At 41.0% G+C, this 26,377-nt stretch overlaps 1 protein-coding gene across 1 annotated transcript; it reads right to left on the bottom strand.

Annotated features, from left to right (window-relative positions):
• Nucleotides 1-24,799, bottom strand: ptges3l (prostaglandin E synthase 3 like). Its single transcript, XM_012952783.3, has 8 exons — nt 24,666-24,799; nt 22,959-23,072; nt 16,261-16,327; nt 15,700-15,798; nt 8,750-8,839; nt 7,587-7,649; nt 7,071-7,093; nt 1-1,878 (listed from the first exon to the last, which is right to left on the bottom strand). Exons 1-7 carry the CDS (start codon nt 24,668-24,670, stop codon nt 7,082-7,084), a joined length of 450 nt encoding a protein of 149 aa, XP_012808237.1. The 5' UTR covers nt 24,671-24,799; the 3' UTR covers nt 1-1,878; nt 7,071-7,081.
• Between the last annotated feature and the right edge of the window lie 1,578 nt (nt 24,800-26,377).

Here is a 26,377-nt window from a genome sequence, read left to right as displayed (position 1 = left end):
TTTTTTTTTTTTTAAATGTTGCCTTGTCCTTTTAAACCAGAAGATTGCAAGGTATATGAAAAGGAAGGATACTATATGAAATTGAGAAAGTTTGACATATATGCTACTGTTCTAGAAGGGCCTACAATAACATAGCAAATAAATCTATTGTGAATATTGTGGTTTTCGATTAATGTCACACCTTTAACCTCTAGTTATGGCCTCCCACTGCTTGACTAGGAAATGTGTAGAATGTGAATGCTTACCTTTGCTTTCATACATTTCCCATTCAAGTCAGAGGTACTAATTGGTACTAATGAGCTGCTGGCTCAGTGTTTGGTATGTTGCGTTCCACCTCCGTTTGGTGCTTACATGTGCCTGTGTTAGTACAGCCTCATTAGAAAGAATGGGATTTGTTTCTTTCTGAGCGCCCCTGTGGAATGAAGGAATGCTCATGAGTGCCTTTTGGTAGAAGCCCTGTGCATTGCAGTCATGTTGAACAAGGGGGTATACTGCCCCTTTAAGAGGAGCTAGACATTTCTAAGGTTATTTGTGGAGCTGTGAACTTTGTCACACCAGATATGCTGCATTTGCACCGTTGTTGCCACCAGGATTACACATCTGGAACCTTCTGCATTTTCAAATATATTGATATGAACTAAACCAGATATTGGACCAATAACAATACATTTTATAATATTTGTCATATAAAACAGTTGCTGCAATTGAGCAGGACAGCTTTTTTAATCACATTTCACACCGGAAATTCCATTCTGCCCTAAACTTGTCCTATTGACTTACAGCCAGCATGTTCTAGTGTAAAATCGCCTCATTTATTGGCAATCCTTGCAGTACATATCATACACCTTTTATATAGAATTGGCACTCTGTAATAGATTTCTTTTCTTCAATCACAATACACGGCGTTAATTTTTACCTTTCATTCTCCTTTAAATGATCAGAAATGTGTATGTAAATACAGCCATACACAACACTCACAGAAAAGCTGCACTGAGTCCTCTATCTAAAGAAACACAGAATTTCTTTTTTTTGTGAACATGTTCTTCTGTGTCAGACTTCCTCTCTTTTAGGGCTCCTTAAGGTTTGGGGCATGAGTCTGCTCAGTTCTCTCCCCCTCCCTCAAGAACTCACTGTACCCTCCCATTGGAAGGTGTGATCTGCGCTTCCAAGGGCTATAACTGCAGCAGGAAGATACCAAGACCAAGATAAAATGGCAGCTGTTATAGGAGGGAGCTTCTAGGGCTCTTTACTCAGGTATAGTAAAGCTTTCTGCTGAATAAATATAACCTTGGTGACACTAATGTGGCAAATCTATTGCCAGTAAAATGCCAAAAATGACTTTCCTTCTCCTTTAACTACAGTGGAGCTTTTTAAATGACACTTTATTTTACATCAATTTTTCTTAAGGTACAAAACAGGCAAAATATTTCTTGCTGCAGTTCTAAAAAACATCAGTATAGCGTGTCTTTAAAGCTTCTCAGTTTTATTTTTCCACCTTTTCAAGGCTTACACAGCTTCATGCCCATACGTGTGTGGAGTGTACTCCAGCAGGGCAACAACATACATTTTTCCAGAATTTCTTTTTAATACACCGGTACCTATGAAATATGTCTGCTGGCTTTAGTCGAGTACTAAATAAAAATACACCAATTATATTACACTAACTTTAACATCAGTTGAGGCAGAACATATTATACATTGCTTTATAAATATGCATCTAAGTGTTGCCAATAGCTTTAGCATTGCACATCACAAACATCCAGAATGTCCTTTTACTATATAAATCCATGTTCAGAATGTTTCTTGGAATACTGTTGTATGCATTCTTTGCCTTTTTCAGGGGCTTGTGCAATTTTATGTTCTCGATTTATTGCAGTTCTGTAAAATACATTAGAAAAATGAGCACTTTGAACAAAAAAAATTGTAATGTTTTTGAAAAATGTTAAGGCTGGGTACACTTGAAAATCTTTACCCAATTTGCCACCAATGCAGTAGGCCAAATCCGGATGATAAGTCATTTGGTCCCCTCTATAAGCTTCCACTATGATCTGATCATAGTGAAGGCCTACAGACACCCTTCAGGAAAGGACAATATCAACAAACCAATGCAGTTGGCCTGGGCCAACAAAGAAATCATAGTAGAAATCTATCAGGAGAAGACCATATGAACAAACCAATGCAGTCCTTGCCTGATTGATAACTGCCCTGTTGGCCAAATATTCATAGGGCATTACGTCCAGAGAACACCATACATGGGCCAAGTCAGCAGCTTAAGTTCGAAGAGGACACTTGATGTTAATAGGTGTATTTTGTCTATTATCTTGGGTTGAAAAACCCAACATACTGTTTTTTGACTTATTATTCTGCTTTTTCTTATTCTTAGAGCCCCCATTTTCTAAACACTACTCCTACAGTTTTAGGGGTACAAAACCCAAACTCTCCAGTACTTTTTGTGCTTTTCTAAGCGATCCTGCCCCTCGTCTTTTTGTGGCGCTGCTCTGGTCACTTTAATGGGGAAATTGAAACTGCTGCCAGTCTTACAGATTTGAGTCTACACCCCCCAAACTTGAATCATGTAGTCATGGGATCAGCCTTAATGAAAATATGATGATTGTTGGATGCCCAAAAGTAGACTGAGCTGTGAACAGCCAATGAGATTTTACCTATTGACTTGGAGGAAACTCAACTTGCTGCCATTCTCACAGTAATACCGGGATCCCCTAAGTTTGCAGAATTAGGCACCAGGTAACTGCGGTACAATGTTAGAATAAGTGTGGAGCCACTAACAAGCAATCAGATTTCACCTATTGAATTTTATTGGTTTGATGCCAGGGTTCCCAAACTTTGCATAGTTAGTCTCTGGGTGATGTATTCAAGTTTGTTTGGGTGGAGCCACCAGCAGCCAATCAGATTTTACCTTATGACTTTATGAAATTCAACCTGCTGCCATTCTCACAGTATTAACGCCAGGGTCCCCAAACTTTTCACAGTTGGTCACTAGGGGACTGCAGTTTTAATTTAGAAAAATGGGCGGAGCCACCAACAGGCAACTAGATTTCACCTATTTTATTGGTTTGATGCCAGGGTTCCCAAACTTTGCACAGTCAGTCGCTGGTTGACTACGTACTCAAGGTTAGAAAGGCGGGGCCACCAAAAGCCAATCTCATTTCTTTCATTGTTTTCAGTGGAGAAATTTTAACTGCTGCCATTCTCACATGTTTAATGTCAGGGTCCCCAAACTTTGCACAGTTTGTCACTGGTTGACTACATTCCAAGTTTAGAAAAAAGTGGGCAGGCCACCAACAGTCAACTAGATTTTACCTATAGACTTTTAAATTTAAGCTGCTGCCATTCTTTAAATATTAATTCTAAGGTCCCCAAACTTTGCAGAGCTAGTCACCAGGTAACTGCAGTTCGTTTAGAAAAGTGGGAAGGCCACCAACAGTCAATCAGAATTGATTTTCAATGGATAAATTCAACCTGCTGCCATTCTCACAGTATTAACACCAGGGTCACTAGGGGACTGCATCTTTAGGTTTTAAAGTGTGGGTGGAGCCACCAACAGCCAATCAGACTTCACCTATTGAATTTTTTTGGTTTAAATTTAAAATGCTGCCTTTCTCACACTATTTATGTCAGGGTTCCCAAACTTTGCACAGTCAGTCACTGGTTGACTACATATTCAGAGTTAGAACAAGTGGGCTGAGCCACCAACAACCAATCCATTTCCACCCATTAAATTTAATTGGTTTATATTTAAACTGATGCCATTATTTAAGTATTAATTCCAGGGTTGTTGAACTTTCCAAAGTTAGTCACTGGGTATTTGGCGGTCAAAGTTAGGAAAAGTGGGCGGAGCCAACAACAGGCAATCACATTTCACATATTTACTTTCAATGGTACTTTTCAAAGTGTAAAATGCTGTCAGGCCCACAATTTTTATGCCTGAGTCCCCAGACGTTGCAGAGTTGGTCACTGGGGGACTGCAGTTCAAAAATAGGAAAAGTGGGCTGGACCACTAACAGCCAGGTAGATTCAGATGTAATCCATTGAATTTTATTGGTTTACATCTAAAATGCTGTCATTCTCGCACTATTTATGCCAGGGTTCCCACTGTTTGTCACTGGGTGACTTAAACTCAAGGTTAGAAAAAGTGGGCACACACCCACCAACCACAATTTACCTATTGAATTTTATTGGTTTACATTTAAACTGCTGCAGTTCTTTAAATATTAATCCTAGGGTCCCCAAACTTTGCAGTTAGTCACTGGGTAACTGCAGTCCCAGGTTAGAAAAAGTGGGCGGAGCCACCAACCCAATCTGATGTCACTCGTTGACTTTCAGTGGGGAAATTGAAATTGCCATTCAGACACTTTGCACAATGGTTTTTACTAGAGCTGGGCGGTATGACCAAAAATTTATATCACGGTATTTTTCAAAATGATATCGGTGTCACGGTATTTGACGGTATTTTTTTTTTTTCCATGCATGATTAGGTGTTAACCCCATTTCCTAATAAATTAGAGAATAATTACTGCAGTATTGAGAATCAGAGTCAGGCAAGCGAAGGATCGGCAACAGAAAGTCGTAAGGTAAATCAGGCAGGCTTAGTTTCCCAGGCAAGGCCACAGACAACATAGCACAGGAGGAGGCGTTTGATAGCTTTAAATACCCCCACGCATGCGCAGAACCGGCACCGTCAGCACGTCATGGACGTGCACGCTTTGACATGTACGTGCGCAACGTCCTGCGGACAACGGGATGCGCGCGCACACGCAAGGAGGTGCGCGAGACCGGGCCACACGGGTGAGTACCCCGACACCCCGGTATTGCGGTATGTGAAAAATGAATATAGTTTTAAAAAAAAAAAACACCGGTATTCGGTATTAAACGGTATATCGCCCAGCCCTAGTTTTTACTATATAACTGTGTCCAAGGTTAGAAAAAGTGGACGGAGCCAACAACAGATCCGATTTCATTCAGTGACTTCACGTTTTTCAAACCAACATGAAGTTTGTTTTCAAACTTACTATTAGTTCCAGAAAGCAACTGGAAAGGGGTGTCGAACTCAATCAGAGAAGGGGCCAAAATCTAAAATCCAGCCTAAATCGCGGGCCGAATGGTTTACTGAACAGTCATAAACTGACAACAGTACCCCCCATAGACAGTAGCCCCCACACAAAGTGCCCCCAATTGCCTCATACACAGTACCCCCCATAGACAGTAGCCCCCACACACAGTGCCCCCATACAAAAAACCCCCAATTGCCCCCATAAACAGTGCCCCCAAAAATAAGTACCCCCAATTGCCTCATCATACACAGTACCCCCCATAGACAGTAGCTAGCCCACACACACAGAGCCCCCACAGAAAGTACCCCCAACAGACCAGTGATGTCGGCGGCTCCTCTCTTATGCCGTGGCAACAGGCACTACTATAAGGTTGCGCCTCGTCGCTGACGTGTGACGTCATACGCACGGGTGCAACCTTATAAAAGGGCCTGTTGCCGCGGCATAAGAGAAAAGGAGCCGCTGGCGCTGACTGGTGCTGGCGAAGACTTGGTATGTTTTTGCGCAGAGTGCGCACTCTGCGTAGGGAGCGGCGGTGCTGGGTGCCCCCCTGGGAGTTGGTGCCCTACGCAGAGTGCGTACTCTGCGTATAGGGAGCGGTGGTACTGCACATCGGATGCCGGACTATAGGTCACGCCTCCTGAATCTCGCGTGACTTGTTATCTATGCGCATGCGTAATAGATAGCAAGTACGGCCGGCGAGATCACAAGCCTCCTATGTCACCGCGCGTGATTGTGATGGAACGCAGTGGCGTGCAGTGATGACAGCGCGGTGCGGGCCACATTGCAAGGCCTGGCGGGCCGGATTTTGCCCGCGGGCCTTGTGTTTGACATGTGTGATCTATGCGCATGCGTAATAGATAGCAAGTACAGCCGGCGAGATCACAAGCCTCCTATGTCACCGCGCGTCATTGTGATGGAACGCAGCGGCGTGCAGTGATGACAGCGCGGTGCGGGCCACATTGCAAGGCCTGGCGGGCCGGATTTGGCCCTCGGGCCTTGTGTTTGACATGTGTGATTTATATGAATATAAGAAGCAATATATCTTCTACTGTAGCTTAATATGCATGGTTTATTTTCTTCAGAGAGACTGTAGATGAGCCTGTTTAGTAGGCAATCCCTTATCCGGAAAGTTCTGAATTATGGAAAGGCCATCTCCCATAGACTCCATTATAAGGAAATAATTCTAATTTTTAAAAATAATTTTCTCTTTCCTCTCTGTAAAAATAAAACAGTACCTTGTACTTGATCCCAACTAAGATATAATTATGCTTATAGGAGGCAAAACAAACCTATTGGGTTTATGCAATATTTAAAAACTTAAGTTAAGGAGGTTCAAATTACGGAAAGATCCCATATCCGGAAAACCCCAGGTCCTGAGCAGTCTGGATAACAGGTCCCATACCTGTAGTACATAGAGTTTCAAACAGGCAAATGTCCAGCGGTTGACTTTCATGTGCTATAGTACCAATGGATTGGAGGAAAGCTGATATAATTCCAGTATTTTTTTTTTTTTTTTTTTTAAACAATTTCTGTCTCAACCAGGCAACCAGTGGCTGCACTAAATACAGTATCATGTCAAACTGGCCTTATGGGGGTTGCATGCCTTATTGTTTGTGGACCCCATAACTTCTCAAGATTTTAATTAAATGTAGCCCTGGGCCGTTTACACCATTCTTATCTGTTTATAGCAGAGTTCTTTTTGGAGTTCAGACTTCTTTTCAGTAAAACATTTGCTTCAGCCCCTCTTAGCTCATAACATAGTCACAAACATATGAAAACAGAAACTGTGTACTTGAAACATCAGGCCTTCTTTTAAATCCCAGGACCTATGCATGCCCCCTATTTGACACCGCTATAGCCAGCCAACAGTTTGGGAGGAACGTCATTTGGAACTATTCTAGTTAGCTAATACAAATATAGAGCACACATTTGAAATACTGAGGGCATTGGCAAGAGTATTAGTGATAGCAGCTCACTATATTGGACAGGAGTACTTACCTTTACTGATTTTACATATCATCCTGAAATAAGAAAAACAACAAGCTGTTACAAATTTTTAAGAAGTTTTTAAGAACAACACTCCAGTTGTTTCATTAGATTGTGCATCACTGTATTTATGCACCTCTCTGTGTTCTGTAGGGTGAGTTTCCAGGCTTTGACACCCTCTTAAGCCAGTCGTGCCAAGAATGACCACCCATGCCATTGCACCATAAAGTACAGGTATGAGATCCCTTATCCGGAAACCCGATATCCAGAAAGCTCACAATTACGGAAAGCCTATCTCTCATAGACCCCATTTTAATGAAATAATTCAGATTTTTAAAATTGATTTCCTTTTTCTCTGTAAAAATAAAACAGTGCTTTGTAATAAGATATAATTAATCCTTACTGGATGTAAAGTAATCCTAATGGGTTTAATTAATGTTTTATTGAATTCTTAGTAGACTTAAGTATGAAGATCCAAATTACAGAAAGGCCCCTTATCCGGAATACCCTTACTAAAGATAGACTTACATCTAAATCGTCCAAGTCATCCATGCTCGGAGGAGCCCCTTTATCCTTGCAACTATTGATGAGCTAGAAAAGAGTGGTTGGTGCAAACAATTCAGAGTTAATAAATCTCTTTCACCTAGGCCAACAATTACTTTCATCAACTACCATGTCAGTAGATTATATTAAAGGAATACTGACATGGGAAAACATGTTTTATTCAATGCAGAATCTTGCATTGAAAAATGTTTTTTAAAAACACAAACACTTTTTTTATATTTCATTTTGAAATTTCACATGCGGTTGTTAGGGTTAACCTTCAGCGGTTAGCCATATTCTTCATTTCCCAGGGTGCCACAACCATGTGCACTGAGATGGCTGCCTACACATCACTTTTCTAAGTGTAACTTAGAAATAAAAAGCATACTATTAAAATCATGTTAGTATCCCTTTAAATTAAAGGGGTGGTTCACCTTTGAGTTATTTAGTATGTTATAGAACTGCCAATTCTAAGCAACCTTTCCATTGGTCTTCATTATTTATTTCTTAGATAAAAACTATACTTGCCTTTTTCTTCTAACTCTTTGCAGCTTTCAAAGAGGGGTCACTGACCCCAGCAGCTAAAAACTATAGCTCTGTGAGGCTGCACATTTATTTTTATTGTTACTTTTTATAACTTGTTTTTCTATTCAGGTCCTCTCCTATTCATTTACCATCCTCTCATTTAATCTACTCCCTGGTCGCTAAGGTAATTTGGACCCTAGCAACCAGATAGCTGCTGAAACTACAGAGCTGCTAAACAAAAAGTGAAATAACTAAAAAAACTACAAATAATAAAAAATGAAGACCAATTGCAAATTGTCTCTCTACGTCATATTAAAAGTTAACTCAAAGGTTAATAACAATCCCTTTAAACTGTGAATATACAGTAAATATTTTGAGAAGCAGTCATATATAGAGCTTGAATTGAATTATGGGATACACAGTTAAATAGTCTAGTCAACAAGTCCCTCATGCAGCCCACTGGGTTTCCCAATTACTTCTACACCTGAAATATTTCAGCCAACAGTCCCGCATGCCACCAACAAAAGTTTCATTATAGAGTAGACCACAGATTCCATTGGAAATACTGTCTGTCCAGTGCTCACAGGAAGAAAATGAATTTGTGTGCAAGGTGAAGAACTCACATCTAGATAATGTTCAGCCACTGCCATTTCCCCTTCCTCTTCAGCGTCCCAGTCTCTCCAGTTATCAAAATCTACAAAGAGCCAAGCAGGCTGAAGAACAATAATATTTATTATAGCGCATATAGGAATCAGCACATACTTCAATAAAACAGAGGCAAATTTTGATGTTAAAGGACCTGGTAAAACTTGCAGCATCCTGGGGGGATTTGATTTTGGAATTCATTTATTAAAATTGGCAAACTGGGGGTGGTGGATTGTATAGTTGGCCATGTTTCTTTCACATAGCCACTTCTTTTTTCCCCCAGCATACTGGAGTTTTTGAGTGCGGCTGCTCAAGCCATCCGTCTTTGTAGTTTCATCCGAGTATAGAAGATTGTTCCCACCAGGCCACTGTATATATATTTGTTCCCTCTTCATATATGTTTCTGTGTGCAGACTACAAAGTGGGCCACGAAGAATGGAAGTAAAAACTACTACAATCCTTTCTCATTGAAGTGGGCACTTGAATAATGTTATGTGGGCATTAAATATGAATTTGGCACTTATATATATTTATATATTGCTATGTGTATTTGTTAAACATCGATTGATACTTTTTCTTGCTTTTTGCGGCAAATGATAGACGTCGCACTATTTTAACTGTGGTAGATCTCATAACGGAGGTCAGGTGGCAAGAGTAGATCACAGGGTGACAAAGTCTGTCTATTTTATGTGATTTAAAGTCTGCCTATTTTATGTGATGTGATGTATCTATATATATATATATATATATATATATATATATATATATATATATATATATATATATATATATATATCTTTTTCTTTTTAAAGGTTACTAACTTGATAACACTGGATACGCTGAGGGTGGAAGACTATTCCAGCATACTACAATGAGTCTCAGGGAGGTACTGAGTATGATGTGCTGAACTAGTCCTCTATACTTCTCAGAGATGAGTGTTCCAGTTATACACTATGCTGATATTTGACACAATGATTAGAATTTTGCACAAATGTCGACTAAATGTAAATTTGTATGTTTTTTAACATTTTTTTATATATAAGAATATTTAAGGACTGGTTGTCAGTATGCACATATGGGGTTAACTTGTTGTAATTAACCATGCTATCACTGGAGCAGGGGAGGTTTTCTCTATCCCCACCCATTTCACAACCTTTATAACTTGCACACTAAATAGTGCACCATTAGCTTGAGAAAGGGTCCCGAAACGTTGCTCTTGGTTTTTATATGTACTTGGGCAAATAAAACACTTTTTTCACGGCTTGCATCTTCAGTGTGCTACTGGATTTGTTTGCTGTTGGATATTGACCCCCATGCAAGGTGAGGTTCTTCCAGTATTTGCACCTGGGTAAGTTAACAGAGGGTTTTAAGAGATAGCGAGGATTATCGCCTTGGTAACATATACCGGTGGATGAAAGAGAATGGAGGTAACGGCCAGCAAATCTCGCGAGAACACCATGTGCATCGCAGCAGCTTCCCTCAACGCAAGATCATGTGCAATCAGATGGACGCAGAAGGGAGATTACGCCACACAGAGAGGCCACGTGACACCGGCAGATATCCTAGGAGACGCACTCCAGGAGGATCATCTACAGAGAATCTGGCCACGAGTTCAGCTTCCTCAGCCTCTTCTTTTTTTTAGGGGATCCCACCCCGGAACGCGCAGTAGGAGGCGAAGGGGTAAAGACAGATACATCAAGGGACAGGTTTCAATGGAGTGGAGAGCACCCTCGTTACCGGCAGAAACCCGGGGAACGGAGACAGCAACCCCGGAGAACAGTGAGAGACCACAGCCACAGGATACGTTAGTATATAATATTTCTGACTTTATGTTATCACCATTACAATTGTCTGTACTGCAAAGGGGTCTTTCTTATTGTCCTACATATCGCTGTGACACCTTCAATTTAGATATTGAATTACAAAAACTCTTTCGTGGTATTAGACTTAAGAGCCATTTTTCAAAAATACCCTCTGACCTCGTTGGTAATTTTAGTAACACAGGTATGGGACATTCACAATTATCTCTAAAAAGAGTGGGTTTACGTAATCCTAGTACTTTTATGCCACCTACAAATGATAATGTGGTAGAAGCATATATTAAATTGGTAGTGTCTGATGTGGATAAATTAAAAAGGAGAATTATACGTAACCCGTGGATGGGAGAAAAATCTAATCTTAATTACCAAGAAAGGTCCTGTCTAAAGTAACTGACATTAAATGATAAGATTATAGTGAAACCAGCCGATAAAGGGGGAGCCCTTGTTGTAATGAATAGACAATACTATGTGGAGGAAATATTATCTCAGTTGTCACAGAAGGAGGTGTATAAAAAACTTAATAATACTCCATTTGTATCTATATAGCAATGTATTATGGATATAGTGTATAATGCATTAGAAGGGGGAATTATTGATGAGGATTTAAAAACTTTTTTGATTAAAGATAACCCAATTACCCCAGTGTTTTATACATTGCCGAAGATACATAAGAATCTTTATACACCACCTGGGAGACCCATTGTAGCAGGTACTGATTCCGTTTTAAACCCCTTAGCGGTGTTCCCTGATAAGATATTGCAACCACTGGTACACAAAACTGCATCATATGTAAAAGACACTATGCATTTATTAAATTTATTACAAAATGTGAAACTCCCTGAACATGATGTATTTTTGGTGAGCTTTGATGTAAGTAGTCTCTATACATCCATCTCGCATGAGTCTGGTGTGAGAGCGGTTAAACACTATTTGAGTGAGACACAATATACTGGCCCTCAGAGGTCCTTTTTGTTAGAGCTACTTGAAATAATACTTCAACAAAATTATTTTCTTTTTGTAGATGATTATTATTTGCAATTAAGAGGAACCGCCATGGGAAGTAATGTAGCGCCTACATATGCAAATCTTTATATGGCTTTTTTAGAGGATCATTACATATATCAAAATCCTCTCTATGTAAAGCACTGTAAATTGTATTTACGCTACATAGATGACCTCTTGGTCATATGGGATGGCCCAGAAAACTGAGTTTTATCACGTTATTAATGATTTAGAGGAAACCCTCAAATTCACTTATGAGTACAGTACCCTCAGTTTTTTGGATGTACAGCTACATAGATCTGGCCCAACCCTTATAACAGACCTATATAGGAAGGAAACGGACAAGAACAGTCTCTTACATTTCTCTAGCTTCCACCCTATATCCTTAAAAAAGTCTTTACCCTCTACACAATTTACAAGGGTCAGACGGATTGTAAATAATGAGGTTGGAAGTGAGAGACACTTATGTGAAATGGCTGAATGTTTTCAGCAAAGAGGATACCCCAGAGAATTATTAGAGGAGGGTATGTCACAAGCTAGACAAAAAGATAGACAAAATGTGCAGGGGACTTACAGCCTTACCAGTTCCAGCACATTTTCATCAGGCCAAACATTCTGTCAGCCAACTTAAATTTCAAGTGATAGATACTGTTGAAATTCCCAGAAGAGGGGGAGATAGATTGTTGCAATTGAAACAAAGAGAAATGTTCTGGATTAATAAATTGGACACAATTTGGCCCTGAGGTCTGAATAGAGAATATACGCCTGCAATGTTTATCTTTAAGTGAGTAACTTCGATACCTGTGAATGTACATATATTAGTGTGTATCTTTATATTTGTTATTTTATGTGATGTATCAATATATATATATATATATATATATATATATATATATATATAATCTTTTTCTTTTTAAAGGTTACTAACTTGATAACATTGGATACGCTGAGGGTGGAAGACTATTCCAGCATACTACAATGAGTCTCAGGGAGGTACTGAGTATGATGTGCAGAACTAGTCCTCTATACGTCTCAGAGATGAGTGTTCCAGTTATACACTATGCTGATATTTGACACAATGATTTGAATTTTGCACAAATGTGGACTAAATGTATATTTGTATGTTTTTTAACATTTTTTTTTATATATAAGAATATTTAAGGACTGGTTGTCAGTATGCACATATGGGGTTAAATTGTTGTAATTAACCATGCTATCACTGGAGCAGGGGAGGTTTTCTCTTTCTCTTTTCTCTTCGAGGTGCATGCGGTTCAGCTGTTCCACCCTCTTTCTGTGCGGGTGGCAGTTGTTTACAGACCAACTTCTTCAAAATCCTTAGCTACGTTTCTCTCTGACTTTGAATCCTGGCTCTCTTTTTTTCTATGCTCTGACACCCCTGCAATCATTTTAGACGATTTCAATTTCCACATAGATGACCCCTTTCAGCCCTGGCCCTCTCGATTTCTCCATCTAACCTCCTCCTTTGATCTCCGGCAGTGGACTAATGCAGCTACCCATAAAGATGGTCATTTCCTAGATCTGGTCTTTTCCAAAAATCTAGATCTATCTACATTTAACAGCGAGCCTTTTCCTCTTTCAGATCATCATCTTATCTCTTTTTCTATCTCGCACGTGTCTCCTTCTCCTTCTACTAACGCTCAGCCTAAAACCCTGATTTGCAACACTCAAAGGGTGGATATAACTGCTCTCTCTAACTCTCTTAGTTCTAACCTCTCCTCCTTCTGTGCTTCCTCTCATCCTGAGTTACTGGTAAATAGCTACAACTCTATTTTATCATCCGCAATTAACACCCATGCCCCCCTGCAGCCCCAACGCAGTCGTGACCACAAGCCCCGTCCCTGGCTTAACCCTCAGACACGATTTCTGCGCTCCTGTGCACGATCTGCTGTGCGCATTTGGAGGAAATCACGCGTGAAAGCTGACTTCCTCCACTATAAATTTCTTATGGTATGCCTCAATACTACCCTATCCCAGGCCAAGCAAGTATACTATAACACACTTATAAATAATAATAAATCAAACCCGCAGCGCTTATTCTCCATATTTAACGCGCTACTTCATCCTTCACCTAATGAATCAATCATATCTGAACACACCCCCCAGGACTTTGCTGACTTCTTTAAAAGCAAAGTCGATTCTATTCACAATCAATTTTCCCAACCGGTAATAGATAGATACCGGTAATCTCAACCTTCCTAAATCTCCTCTCTCTGTATTCAGTTCCTTCAATCTCGTAACAGAGTCTGAAGTTTCTCAGCTTCTCCGATTCTCCTACTACCTGCTCGCTGGATCCTATGCCCCCATCCCTACTAAAACAGTGTGCCCCTGCCCTTACTCCAGCTCTTACCCACATATTCAATTCCTTTCTGGCTTCTGGTACTTTTCCCTCTCTCTTCAAACAAGCCTGTGTCAAACCCATTCTTAAAAAGGCTACGCTGGACCCGTCATGCCTTTCTAACTACCGTCCCGTCTCTCTCTCCTGCCCCTAGCCTCTAAACTCCTGGAACGTCTTGTCTTTTCTCGTGTCACTAACTTCCTCTGCACCCATAATCTGCTGGACCCTATGCAGTCTGATTTTCAGCCTGCGCACTCCACTGAGATAGCCTTATGTAGAGTGGCAAATGATTTCCAGACTGCCAGGGCCAAAGGACGCTACTCGGTTCTCATTCTCCTAGACCTTTCCTCTGCTTTTGATACTGTCGACCATTCTGTCCTTATGCAAATTCTCTATTCTCTGGGTATCCGGGATCAAGCAGCATCCTGGTTCTCTTCCTATCTCTCTAACCGCTCCTTCTGTGTTGCTCTTGCTAACAAATCCTCTACCCCGGTTCCGCTTAGTGTGGGGGTGCCTCAGGGCTCTGTGCTTGGTCCTTTGCTGTTCTCCCTGTACACTCTCTCTTTAGGAGACCTTATTTCTTCTTTTTTAAATATCACTTATATGCAGATGACATCCAGATATTTTTAGACACCCCTGCACTAACTGCTGATGTTCAAACCCAGATTGGTAACTGCCTCCTGGCTATCTCCTCCTGGATGAACCGACGCCAGCTCAAACTTAACCTAGCTAAAACAGAGCTCATGGTCTTCCCACCCAAACCTGGCCCTCCTCCTCCTTTCACCATTACTATTGATGGCATGACCATCAACCCTGTAAATTCTGCACGCTGCCTTGGGGTTATCTTTGACCAGTCACTCTCCTTCTCTAACCATATTAATAACAATGCCAAACCCTGCCGTTTTTTCCTCCGCAATATTAACAGCTAAAACACTAATCCATGCCCTTATCCTTTCCCGCTTAGATTACAGCAATCTCCTACTAACCGGCCTCCCAGACTCCCACCTCTCTTCCCTGCAATCACTTTTAAACTCTGCTGCCAGGATCCTCCTGCTCTCTCCGCAGAGGGAACCTGTTCAGCCTCACTTAAGCTCTCTTGCATGGTTACCTGTAAAGCAAAGGATAGCTTACAAAATCCTTCTGCTAACATTCAAAGCCCTTCACTCCTCTGCTCCTCACTACATTTCTTCACTGGTCTCCCTGCACGTTCCTGGTCGTCTCCTCCGCTCCTCTCAGAGCCTCCGTTTACACCATCCACACCCACTGCGCTCTCTCGTCTTAAACCTTTCTATCTCGCTGCTCCTTACCTCTGGAACTCTATCTCTGAATCCCTCCGTAGGGAACACTCACCCACTCTCTTTAAGAAAAAGCTCAGCTGTTACCTTCTGGAGCACTAAAACATTATTTTGCCCAGTCCTGCGCTTAAGGGCAAATGCTCATACCTGATGCATTCTTACCTTCCAATTTGTGCCTGTATGTTACCCAACCACTTAGGGACCTCCTTCCTACTGTGTCTCATACCACATGGCACTTATATATATATATATATATATATATATATATATATATAATTTTATTGTATTTATTTATTATATCACTTGTCCTCCCTGTGTGTAATTTTGTATTCTGTAAGATTGTACAGCGCTGCGTACCCTTGTGGCGCTTTATAAATAAAGTTATACATACATCCTTCCTGTAATACCTTCCATTATCTCACATTTCCATTCATTAGGGCGCTTTCAGAACCCACCTTGTGATTTTCCTTTGTAATTCGGGGCCAGGCCACCTTCTCTTTAAGTTTCCTCAAGAAACAGGTTATGGATCGATCAGAGCGCTTCTCCCTGGAATCCTGCAGACACACAGTTTATTAGCACAGTTTATTATAATTTATTTATAATTAGCACGGTATATTATAATTAGGTGCCTAGATTCTCATTAATATAATCCCATATAATGTAATATATATATATATATATATATATATATATATATATATATATATATATATATATAATATAATATAATGACCAATCTGCAGCAAAGCAAACACAAAAGTGACTGATATTTATATTGACACTGACTCAAATTATATTCAATATACTCATGGCCCCAGACTACCCCCAAGAGATTGTTTCACCCCTAACAGCTTGGGTCTCACACAGGCAGTCCAAAAATTGTTACACACAAACAAATGTGAAGGCAAACTGAACTGAACTGAAGAGTGTTGCACCCAATGGCATGCACCATTGAAAACAAAATAAAATGCAAAATTAAAGACTAACATCTATAAACATGAATAACAGGTACTCACCAGTGGCTGCACTGCATCATATAACTGGATTTCATTGTATATTTGAATGTTATCTTCATTTAAACAGCTGCAGTAAAATAATGAGTTAGTATAATGTAGAGAGTAATATTGTAAGGCAATTTTCATTTGGTGTTCACGTTTTATTATTTTTAAAATTTAATTATTTTGGTTTTAGTTCAGCAGCTTTCCAGTTTGGAGTTTCAGCAGATTTCTGGTTGCTAGGGTCCAATCTACTTTAGCAGCCAGGGGTGGTTTGAATGGGAGGTATATGAATAGGAGAGGAACTGAATTGAAAAATAAGTTATAAAAAAGTAACAATAACAATAAATGTGTAGCTGCTGGAGTCAGTGACCCCATTTGAAAGCTATGAATGAGAAGAAGGAAAATAATTCAAAAACTATAACAAATAAATAATGAGCGTAAATTGAAAATTGAAAATGGCCATGCCTTGGACCATCCCTTTAACAACCAAACCAAACTGGCACTCACATGCAGGCCCTTTGTATGTGATGAATCAATTAAAACTGCAAACACATTTAAAGTTGCAAAAAATTGATCAAGTTGTTTTGCAAATTGACACTATTTGTCAAAGGTACCTGCATCCAAGCACTTTCCTACACATTACAATGCATTCCTACACAATATATTCCTACACATTACATCTCTTACAGTACAATTATATTTGCTGCCGCTGCATTCCATCCACCTCCTCTTCTAAGACATGCCAATGTAACTGCTAATGCAAGGGACGCCATGCAAAACATATATTTATTGGTTCTTGGTCTGGGAACTGAGTTAGATTATATACCAGATGGGGCCAGGACCTAAAAGAGCAGAGCCGGTGTAGAGGGTCGGGGGTGTATGTGAATTTTTTTTTTTTTTTAATTGTTTTTATTTGTATTTTGTATATAACAATCGGATTCCACATATGCAGGATATTATCTTTCACAGAGATCAATACATATTGTTATGCATGAATGTTTAGTGTTCTTATGGTTTAAGACAGTTATGTTGGTTAACTCGTTGTAGGTATACAGATATATGGATGGTGGGTAGTTGGCGGTTTCCCGCTTGGGTGAGCCAAGTTACCGGAGATAAGATATAGTAGGAGGTCCGATTGGCAAATAAAACAAACAAACAAAGTATAATATAGAGCTTCAAGTAAAATCAACATGAACTATATACATTTCAGTTCACCGGTTCTGAGGAGGGTTATTTGGGGTACCTGTTTTCGTTATGTTGTGGATCCTGGGAGGCAGCGATGACTCATCTTGGAGCCGTTATGGCATGTAGTAGAGCAGTGCTGTCCAACTGGCGGCCCCCCCTCTGTGTGGCCCCCCACCTGTCTGGCTGCTTTGATGGCTTACTCTTGTGTAAGCTTTAAATAGTATCAGTACTGTGATTAACTGCCCCCCCTGCATGGTTCTCACCTCAGATTCAAGATGTAATCCCTCTGTATTGTTTAAATATGTAATCCCCTGTGTTGTTCACACCTTTTAATCTCTGCATTGTTCACCCCCTGCAGTGTTCACACCTCAGGCTCAGACTGTAATCACCCCCATTGTTCCTCTGTTCACACCTCAGGAGCAGTAGAAACCCACAAATAAACCCTGCACACTACAAAAAGAACATATACTGAGGTGGTACTTCAATTAAAAAGTTTTTTAATATATAGTTATTGTGCAGACTGTAGGAGCAGTGGCAGCATTGTGTCACTGTAGGCTGCCTGTGTGTGCCATACACACAGGCATCATAGGGCAAGCAGAGTATGGCACACACAGGCAGAGTATGGCACAAACCAACCAAGAATGGCAAACATAGTGAAAGTATGGCACACACAGGCAGGGTAGGGCAGGCAGAGTATGGCACACACAGGCAGGGTAGGGAAGGCAGAGTATGGCTCACACAGGCAGAGTATGGCACAAACCAACCAAGAATGGCAAACATAGTGAAAGTATGGCACACGCAGGCAGGGTAGGGAAGGCAGAGTATGGCACACACAGGCAGGGTAGGGCAGGCAGAGTATGGCACACACAGGCAGGGTAGGGAAGGCAGAGTATGGCACACACAGGCAGGGTAGGGAAGGCAGAATATGGCACACACAGGCAGAGTATGGCACAAACCAACCAAGAATGGCAAACATAGTGAAAGTATGGCACACGCAGGCAGGGTAGGGAAGGCAGAGTATGGCACACACAGGCAGGGTAGGGAAGGCAGAGTATGGCTCACACAGGCAGAGTATGGCACAAACCAACCAAGAATGGCAAACATAGTGAAAGTATGGCACACGCAGGCAGGGTAGGGAAGGCAGAGTATGGCACACACAGGCAGGGTAGGGCAGGCAGAGTATGGCACACACAGGCAGGGTAGGGAAGGCAGAGTATGGCACACACACACAGGCAGGGTAGGGCAGGCAGAGTATGGCACACACAGGCAGGGTAGGGAAGGCAGAGTATGGCACACACAGGCAGGGTAGGGAAGGCAGAGTATGGCACACACAGGCAGGGTAGGGCAGGCAGAGTATGCAGGTTTTTGCTGTACTACAACCATTAATATGGGTATGGTCATGTGATAACATGGGTGTGGTTTCAAGTGGGTGTGGTTTCAAAAAGGGGAGTGGTCAAAACTGGCTTCCATTATCGGCCCTCCACCACGTAGGTTGGAAAAATTCCGGCCCTCGGTACAACAGAAGTTGGACAGCACTGTAGTAGAGGATTAGTGCCTCCTGAGGCTCTCTTGGTCATACCATATGGTATTCTTGAATGTGTCAACTGTCAGTTGCCTAACGTCTGGGGGAAGGTTCAGGATATAGGTTGTCCATGTGTCGAAAAAATTATGTGTGTGGATTGTTTTATTGGTTGATGCCTCGAGCCAATCCATGTGAAAGAGAAAATGTAATTTGCTTTTAACTAGATTTATGGATGGTGGTGTGACTGATAGCCATTCCTGGAGTATGGCTTTTCTGGTTGCTGCGGCCAATTTCCCTGCTAGTGCTCTGTCGGATTAAGTGATCTGTCGTCCCCCTTTTATTTTGCTGAATAAGGCCCATTCGATGTCTGGTATGAATTTTTTTTTCGTCAGTTGGTTCCAGTATTCGTGTATTTGTGTCCTTAGGGGTTGGACAATTGGGCATTGCCAGATGCAGTGGGTTAGTGAGCCTTCATCCTTTTTGCATCTCAAGCATTTGGGATTGTCCAATTGTCCCATTTTGAATCTCCGTGATGGAGTGAGGTTAGATTGGTGTAATAGCTGTAGGGTCATAATCTGGTATTGGCTGGAGGGAGTTAATCTCATAGCATGTAGGTGGAGTTTTAGGATGTGCTGTTCGTCAGCGTTCAGAATGGTATCTGTCCATTTCCTCAAAGATGTATCTTTGTGTGTGTCATTTGGGTTTAGTCTGATAAGTCTATGGATGGATGCTGTGGAGTGGTGGGTGTTGGCTCCTTTCCATATGTGATTCATAGGGCTAGTAAGATCTTGTTCTGTTAGTTGTCTCAAGACCTCTCTCGCATAGTGTGTGGCTTGTATGAAGTGGAAGTGTTGGGTTTGGAGAAAGGGAAATTTGGTGGTTGCTTCTGTGAATGTCATGAGGGAGAGTTTTTTGTTAAGTATGTCTCTAATGCAGTGAAGTCCTTCTTGTTTCCATTTTGGGGTGTATGTGAATTTTAATGAGCAGTCATCTCCTGCCAGGGTTCCTCTGTCACTATCAACACACAGGCTCACCATTTACATTTGCTCTAGGTGACAAGTACAGTGGCAGGTGTGGGACCAAAGTAGAAACAACAGTGCCAAATGGTCTGGGGGATTAGGGGGATCGGACCACAGGGTCTGCAGTTTGGTAGTCCCTCTTCCCTTCTGCCTGTTTCATTTTCATACCCACAGCAAACAAGCAATTAGGTGGGCACCCATGGGGGTAGAATTGTGTGCCTAGCACCCCAAATTTTCTTTTCAGGGGGCCTGTCCCTTACTAGTGATGCCACAGTTTTATACAGTGAAGGGCGAAATAGAAAATTGCAGTAAAACAGCTAATAGATTCTTTCAGCAAGCAAATTTGTAGGTAAATGTATGGTTCACCTTTAAGTTAACTTGTATTATGTAATACAGTGCTGTCCAACTGGCGGCCCGCGACCCCCCTCTGTGTGGCCCCCCACCTGTCTGGCTGCTTTGATGGCTTACTCTTGTGTAAGCTTTAAATGGTATCAGTACTGTGATTAACTGCCCCCCTGCATGGTTCTCACCTCATATTCAGGCTGTAATCCCTCTGTATTGTTTAAAATGTAATCCCCTGTGTTGTTCACATCTTTTAATCTCTGCATTGCTCATCCCCTGCAGTGTTCACACCTCAGGCTGTAATCACCCACATTGTTCCCCTGTTCACACATCAGGAGCAGTAGAAACCCGCAAATAATCCCTGTACACTACAAAAAGAACATATACTGAGGTGGTACTGCAATTAAAAAGTTTTTTAATATATAGTTATTGTGCAGACTGTAGGAGCAGTGCCAGCATTGTGTCACTGTATGCTGCCTGTGTGTGCCATACACACAGGCAGCATAGGGCAGGCAGAGTATGGCACACACAGGCAGGGTAGGGCGGGCAGAGTATGGCACACACAGGCAGCATAGGGCAGGCAGAGTATGGCACACACAGGCAGGGTAGGGCAGGCAGAGTATGGCACACACAGGAAGCATAGGGCAGGCAGAGTATGGTACACACAGGTAGGGTAGGGCAGGCAGAGTATGGCACACACAGGCCAAGTAAGGCACACACAGGCAGGGTAGGGAAGGCAGAGTATGGCACACGCAAGCAGGGTAGGGAAGGCAGAGTATGGCACACGCAGGCAGGGTAGGGAAGGCAGAGTATGGCAGGTTTTTGCTGTACTACCACCATTAATATGGGTATGGTCATGTGATAACATGGGTGTGGTTTCAAGTGGGTGCAGTTTCAAAAAGGGGAGTGGTCAAAACTGGCTTCCATTATCGGCCCTCCACCACGTAGGTTGGAAAAATTCTGGCCCTCGGTACCACAGAAGTTGGACAGCACTGATGTAATAGAATAGCCAGTTCTTAGCAAATTTTAAAATGATCATTTTTTTTATCGTTGAATTATTTGTTCTTTCCAACTTCAAAGGAGGATCATTGGCCCCAGCAGGCAAAAACTATTGCTGCGAAGCTACAATTTTATCGTTATTCTTATATTTTATTACTCATCTTTCTATTTCAGTTTCTCTTTTAAACCACTGCCTGGTTGCTAGGGGTAATTTTGCAACAACAAAAAAGCAAATGGCACTCAGGGCTGTAAACAAGGGAAAAAACCCTTAAAGTATTTTTATTGCGGAGGTGCAACGTTTCGGGGCAACGTGACCCCTTTATCAAGCATTGCTTGATAAAGGGGTCACGTTGCCCCGAAACGTTGCACCTCCGCAATAAAAATACTTTAAGGGTTTTTTCCCTTGTTTACAGCCCTGAGTGCCATTTGCTTTTTTGTTGTTGTACTATTTTTGGAGGGTGCCGATCCCTCCAGCAGTGTGCACCGGGCATACAGGTTTGGAGAGCTAGGGTGTGCGGATAAGGTCTCTGTGGTACTAGGGGTAATTTTGGCCTGTAGCAACCATATAGCTGCTAAAATTCCAAACTGGAGAGCTGCTGAAAATAAAGCTGAATAATTCAAGAACTACAAATAATAAAAAAACAAGACCAGCTGCAAATTGTTTCAGACTAGCACTCTCTATAACATACTAAAAGTTAGTATAAAGGCAGATATTCCCTTTAAGGCAAAAATATATTTTATCAAGAAAGCTTTTCCTTTAATGAAGTAATTATTGTGCCATAGTAAGAGTCTGCCCTGCAATACATTCTGTAAAGCTTCTGCACTCCTACCTGGGTTTTGTAAATGGAAATAGCCATGGCATGTAAATAAACTTGTGTTGGTAAGAAAAAAACATGTTACATATCACTTAAGCCTAATGTAGGCTATATTGCTGCTAAATACAAATAGAGGTCCATGACAGGTGATATAAGTGCTTCAGCTGCTGGAAAAACAACTGAACGCTACTGATTGTCTGACAACCCACTGTTGTGGGTGGGAGTTGTACAAAGTGCTGGTTACACACAAGTAATGGTAAAAACTGTCTTCACATTTTCACATACATTATTTGTTTTGGGTCAGATGGCTAGTGGTATCTTTCAGCATACTCTTAGCAGAGCATATGGAAGGCCTCTAGCAAGACCCATTCTGGGTTTCTAAAATAGGCCCTGGCATTTCAAGTACAGAGAGGCCCAAACAGCTCCCAATAAATAGTGACTGTCTGTGGCATCTTACAGCAGCCCCTCTGGCATTTGCCTGAATCCACAGATTGCCAGCCTGCCTCTACCCCCTACATTTCAACTTGCAGGAAAACTAGAAAACTGTTTATAAGTGCAAAGCTAGTCTTATTCTGAAGTATTTTGAGTATCCTGGAGACTTTCTATTTTGTAATTAGTATAGATGTTTATTACAGTATGTGGACTACTAGCACCGACAATCATTTTAAAGATGAATTTTCCCACAACTTGGGAAAAATCAGGCAAAGATTCACTGGCTGTCTGTGTAGGACTTGTTGAAATAAACAGTGGTCCTTTTTGGGAGGTGGAAATGCGCAACCTATAACTTTTCTTACATTACTATTATTACATGCATATTGAAAGTGCAACACTTACCTGAAGATAACCTTTTCTTTTGTGATGTCTACCTTGACATTTTGACTGTTTTCCACACAAAACTCCAAATACACATATTTGGGTCGGTCATACCACAGGGTTTTTGCTTGTTGTCTGAAAGGGCATAGGAATACAAATCCACTGTCACCAGCAACACATTTTTAAGAATATATTTAGATAAAAGCAACTGTAAGAAAAAGACCCTTTTAAAAGGGATATTCACCTTTAAGTTAACTTTTAGTAGTACTTTAGACAGACAGTGATATTCTGAGGCAATTTGTAATATGTTTTCACTTTTTTTTGTGTGTTTTATTTTTTTGCTTTTGGTTTGGTAGCTCTCCAGTTTCAAATGTCAACTACTAGTTGCTATGGTCTTGTTTACCTTAGCAACCAGGCAGTGGCCTGAATCTTTCATTCATACTGGGCTATACATATGAGAGGGGCAATTATAAAATTGTAGCTTCACAGAGCAATAGTTTTTTTGGCTGCTGGGATCAGTGAACCCCATTTGAAAGCTTGAAAAAAAGGAAAAAGAAGACCAAGGCAAATAATTTAAAAACTATAAAAAATAAATAATGAAGGTTAAAGGTGAACCAACCCTTAAATAAGTTGCCAGGTTAAAGATACTTAACTTGTCAGTTTACTTGCTGTGAAGCTAGCCAAAGGTACTGTAGATCTAGGGCTTAAAATTAATGTATAGCATGAATAGATACTCTGAGACAATTTGCAGTTTGCCTTAATTTTTAAATATTAGTGGGGGTTTTTTTTGTTTTTTTAAATATTTATCATTTTGTTAAGCAGCTTTCCAGTTTGGAATTTTAGCAGCTATCTGGTTGCTAGGGTCCAAACTACCTAGCAACCAGACAGTGGTATGAATGAGAGGTTGGATTTTGAATAAAAAAACTACAAATAAAGACCAGTTGCTAAGAAAAGTTGCTAAGAACTGGCCATTCTATAACATACTAAACGTTAATGTAAATGTGAGCCACCCCAAGATGTGCACAACAAAATTCATACATTTATATAAAACAAGATTAGACGAATCATCAGAAATATGCTGATAAGCAAAATGGGGATCCCTAAACTAAGAAGAAAGGGAGATCAGCATAAGTAAGCTCTACGGGGCAGGGACCTCTATCCTCTTGTGCCTTTGACTCTTAACTTATTGCAACTGTACCTTGTATTTACTTGTATTTATTGTTATACTTTGTATTTATCTATTATCTTAATAACCCCCTGTTTGTAATAATAGTTTTTGACTGTACAGCGCTGCGAACATAAGTAGCGATTTATAAATAAGTTATACATACATACATACGTGTTTATAAACTTTATATGTAATATATAAAGGTAATCAGCCTGAAAAAGGAACTAAAATGTTCTGAAAGCTTGCTATGGTTATGTCGGTTAGCCAATAAAGGTATCCCCTTTACACCACTTTTGTTATTTTTTTTATTTCAAAAGGGTTACCCTGTAAACTTTATATGAAAATATCTTTTGAGAAGTAGAACTCTGAGCAATTGGGGGAATTGTATTTTATACTTACTGTAAAATGGATGGTGTTTTATATTCTATTAGTATATTTAGGTAGACTGGTCAGTCACAGATTGATGTGCCATTTAAGATTTGTTCCATCATTGTTAAAAATAATAAGCAAACAAAAAAATGGATATGTCTGGCATATACTGTAGGTATAGGTCCACTTACCTCATTTTTATGATCACAGTCACAACCGTGGACAGTACATTGAACACACAAGATCACACTGTGCTGTTCACTTCTAAATCATCCAAGACTTCTCTTCACAGAGCTTTAAGTGGGTCTGAATTTCTACTATATTTAGGAACAGCTGCTGCCTCTCCTGCCTGATCCCTGCCCCCCTCTAGAAACACAAGCGAGAGTTCTAGAGGCTTCCTAAAACAGAACATCAGTGATAAGAAATAGCCCTTCTGCCAGACTGTTGTGTTTGGGTAAAATTTTCATCCCTTGATCAAGAATAATAATATTTCTCTATAGAGCAGGCATTTGAGTGGAATAATAAGTGAAATGCAATTTTCTAGCTTTGTTTTAAAGGCAGGGTCGGACTGGGCTGTGAAGGGCCCACCGGGACTCCCGTCCCGGGGCCCTTTAAGTGCACTCATCTGGGTGCGTCCTCAAATCCCCCCCCTGTAGGGGCCCCCTTTAACCGCCCTCGCAGGGCCCCCACCCGACGTCCTCCCCGGGCGCATAAATTTGACGTGTCTGGGGAGGAGCGTTCGAGAGGGGGAGCGCCAGCAAGGGTCGGGTCTGGGCCGCCGGGGGCCCACCGGGATTTTTCCCGGTGTCCCGGCGGCCCAGTCCGACCCTGTTTAAAGGGGAACTCCACCCAAAACACAACTTAAGCATTTTGATATGTAAACATGTATACGTGTATGGCAGATAGATAGAGCATAGGGCAGGCAGAGTATGGCAAACATATAGGAGAAAATCAGGCAGGCACTCCGGATTTCCATTTCCAAAATAATTGTAGAGAAGCTGCCAATATGGGGGTAACACATAGGAGAAAATCAGGCACTCCGGATTTCCAAAAAATGCCGGAGGGGGGGCATTGGGTGAGGGGTGGGGGCCATTGGGGTGGCAGCCCCGGTGGGCCCTGCACACCCTAGTCTGACCCCAAAGAAAATACAATCAGTGTAAGTCATTAAGCCCCAGAGGTGTTATATTATTGAGGAATATCCACTTCGCCTCTTTTTGTAGGAGTAGTATATTTTTATTTACTACTCCACTGGTGTTAGTAACCTGTTCTATTCCCATTAGCCTAAACCGGGATAGATCAAAATGTGAGATTAGAGTTCACCACAGAAAAATGTATCCACTTTCTGTTTATTGCTATGATTAAAAGCGTATTTATGAAACAGTAAGTAAACAGTAGTAAGAGGTAATCCTTTAGCAGAGAGGGACAGGAAAGAAAGGGATTTGTAGGGTGTTACAAATGTACTACAAATGTAATCGCCAGTAAATATATAAGTCCGGCCTCGGCCCTAGCTAAAGATTAACTGGCTGGACTGGTCAAATACAGGATAAGGATAACCCTACTCATCTCACATTTTGATAAATCTGCCCCAAAATGATGCCATTGGATGTTGATGTTCTAACCATAAAACCAACTATAAAACCAATGGAGTTGTTTTCCCACCTTATTCCAAGTTTTATTATTTGAAGGTCCATGTCTCAGTTTTTGTAATGTCTTGTCCATGTAGTATGGGCCACAAAGAGAGATGATGAAATATACTACTTGAGTGGACTGGTGTGTGTGATTTTCTGGTGTGGAGGAAGTGCCTATAATCAAACTATTGCACACTGAACAATTAAAACAGCGACAATTACCTGCTTTCAGTTTAGATTAAAAATGTAAAAAAAATTTAGATTAAAATGTAAAA

Source organism: Xenopus tropicalis, chromosome 10 (assembly GCF_000004195.4).
Source record: "Xenopus tropicalis strain Nigerian chromosome 10, UCB_Xtro_10.0, whole genome shotgun sequence".
Lineage (NCBI taxonomy): Eukaryota > Metazoa > Chordata > Amphibia > Anura > Pipidae > Xenopus > Xenopus tropicalis.
The sequence above is the reverse complement of the archived record's forward strand: the minus strand, read 5'-3'. Positions and strand labels throughout refer to the sequence as shown.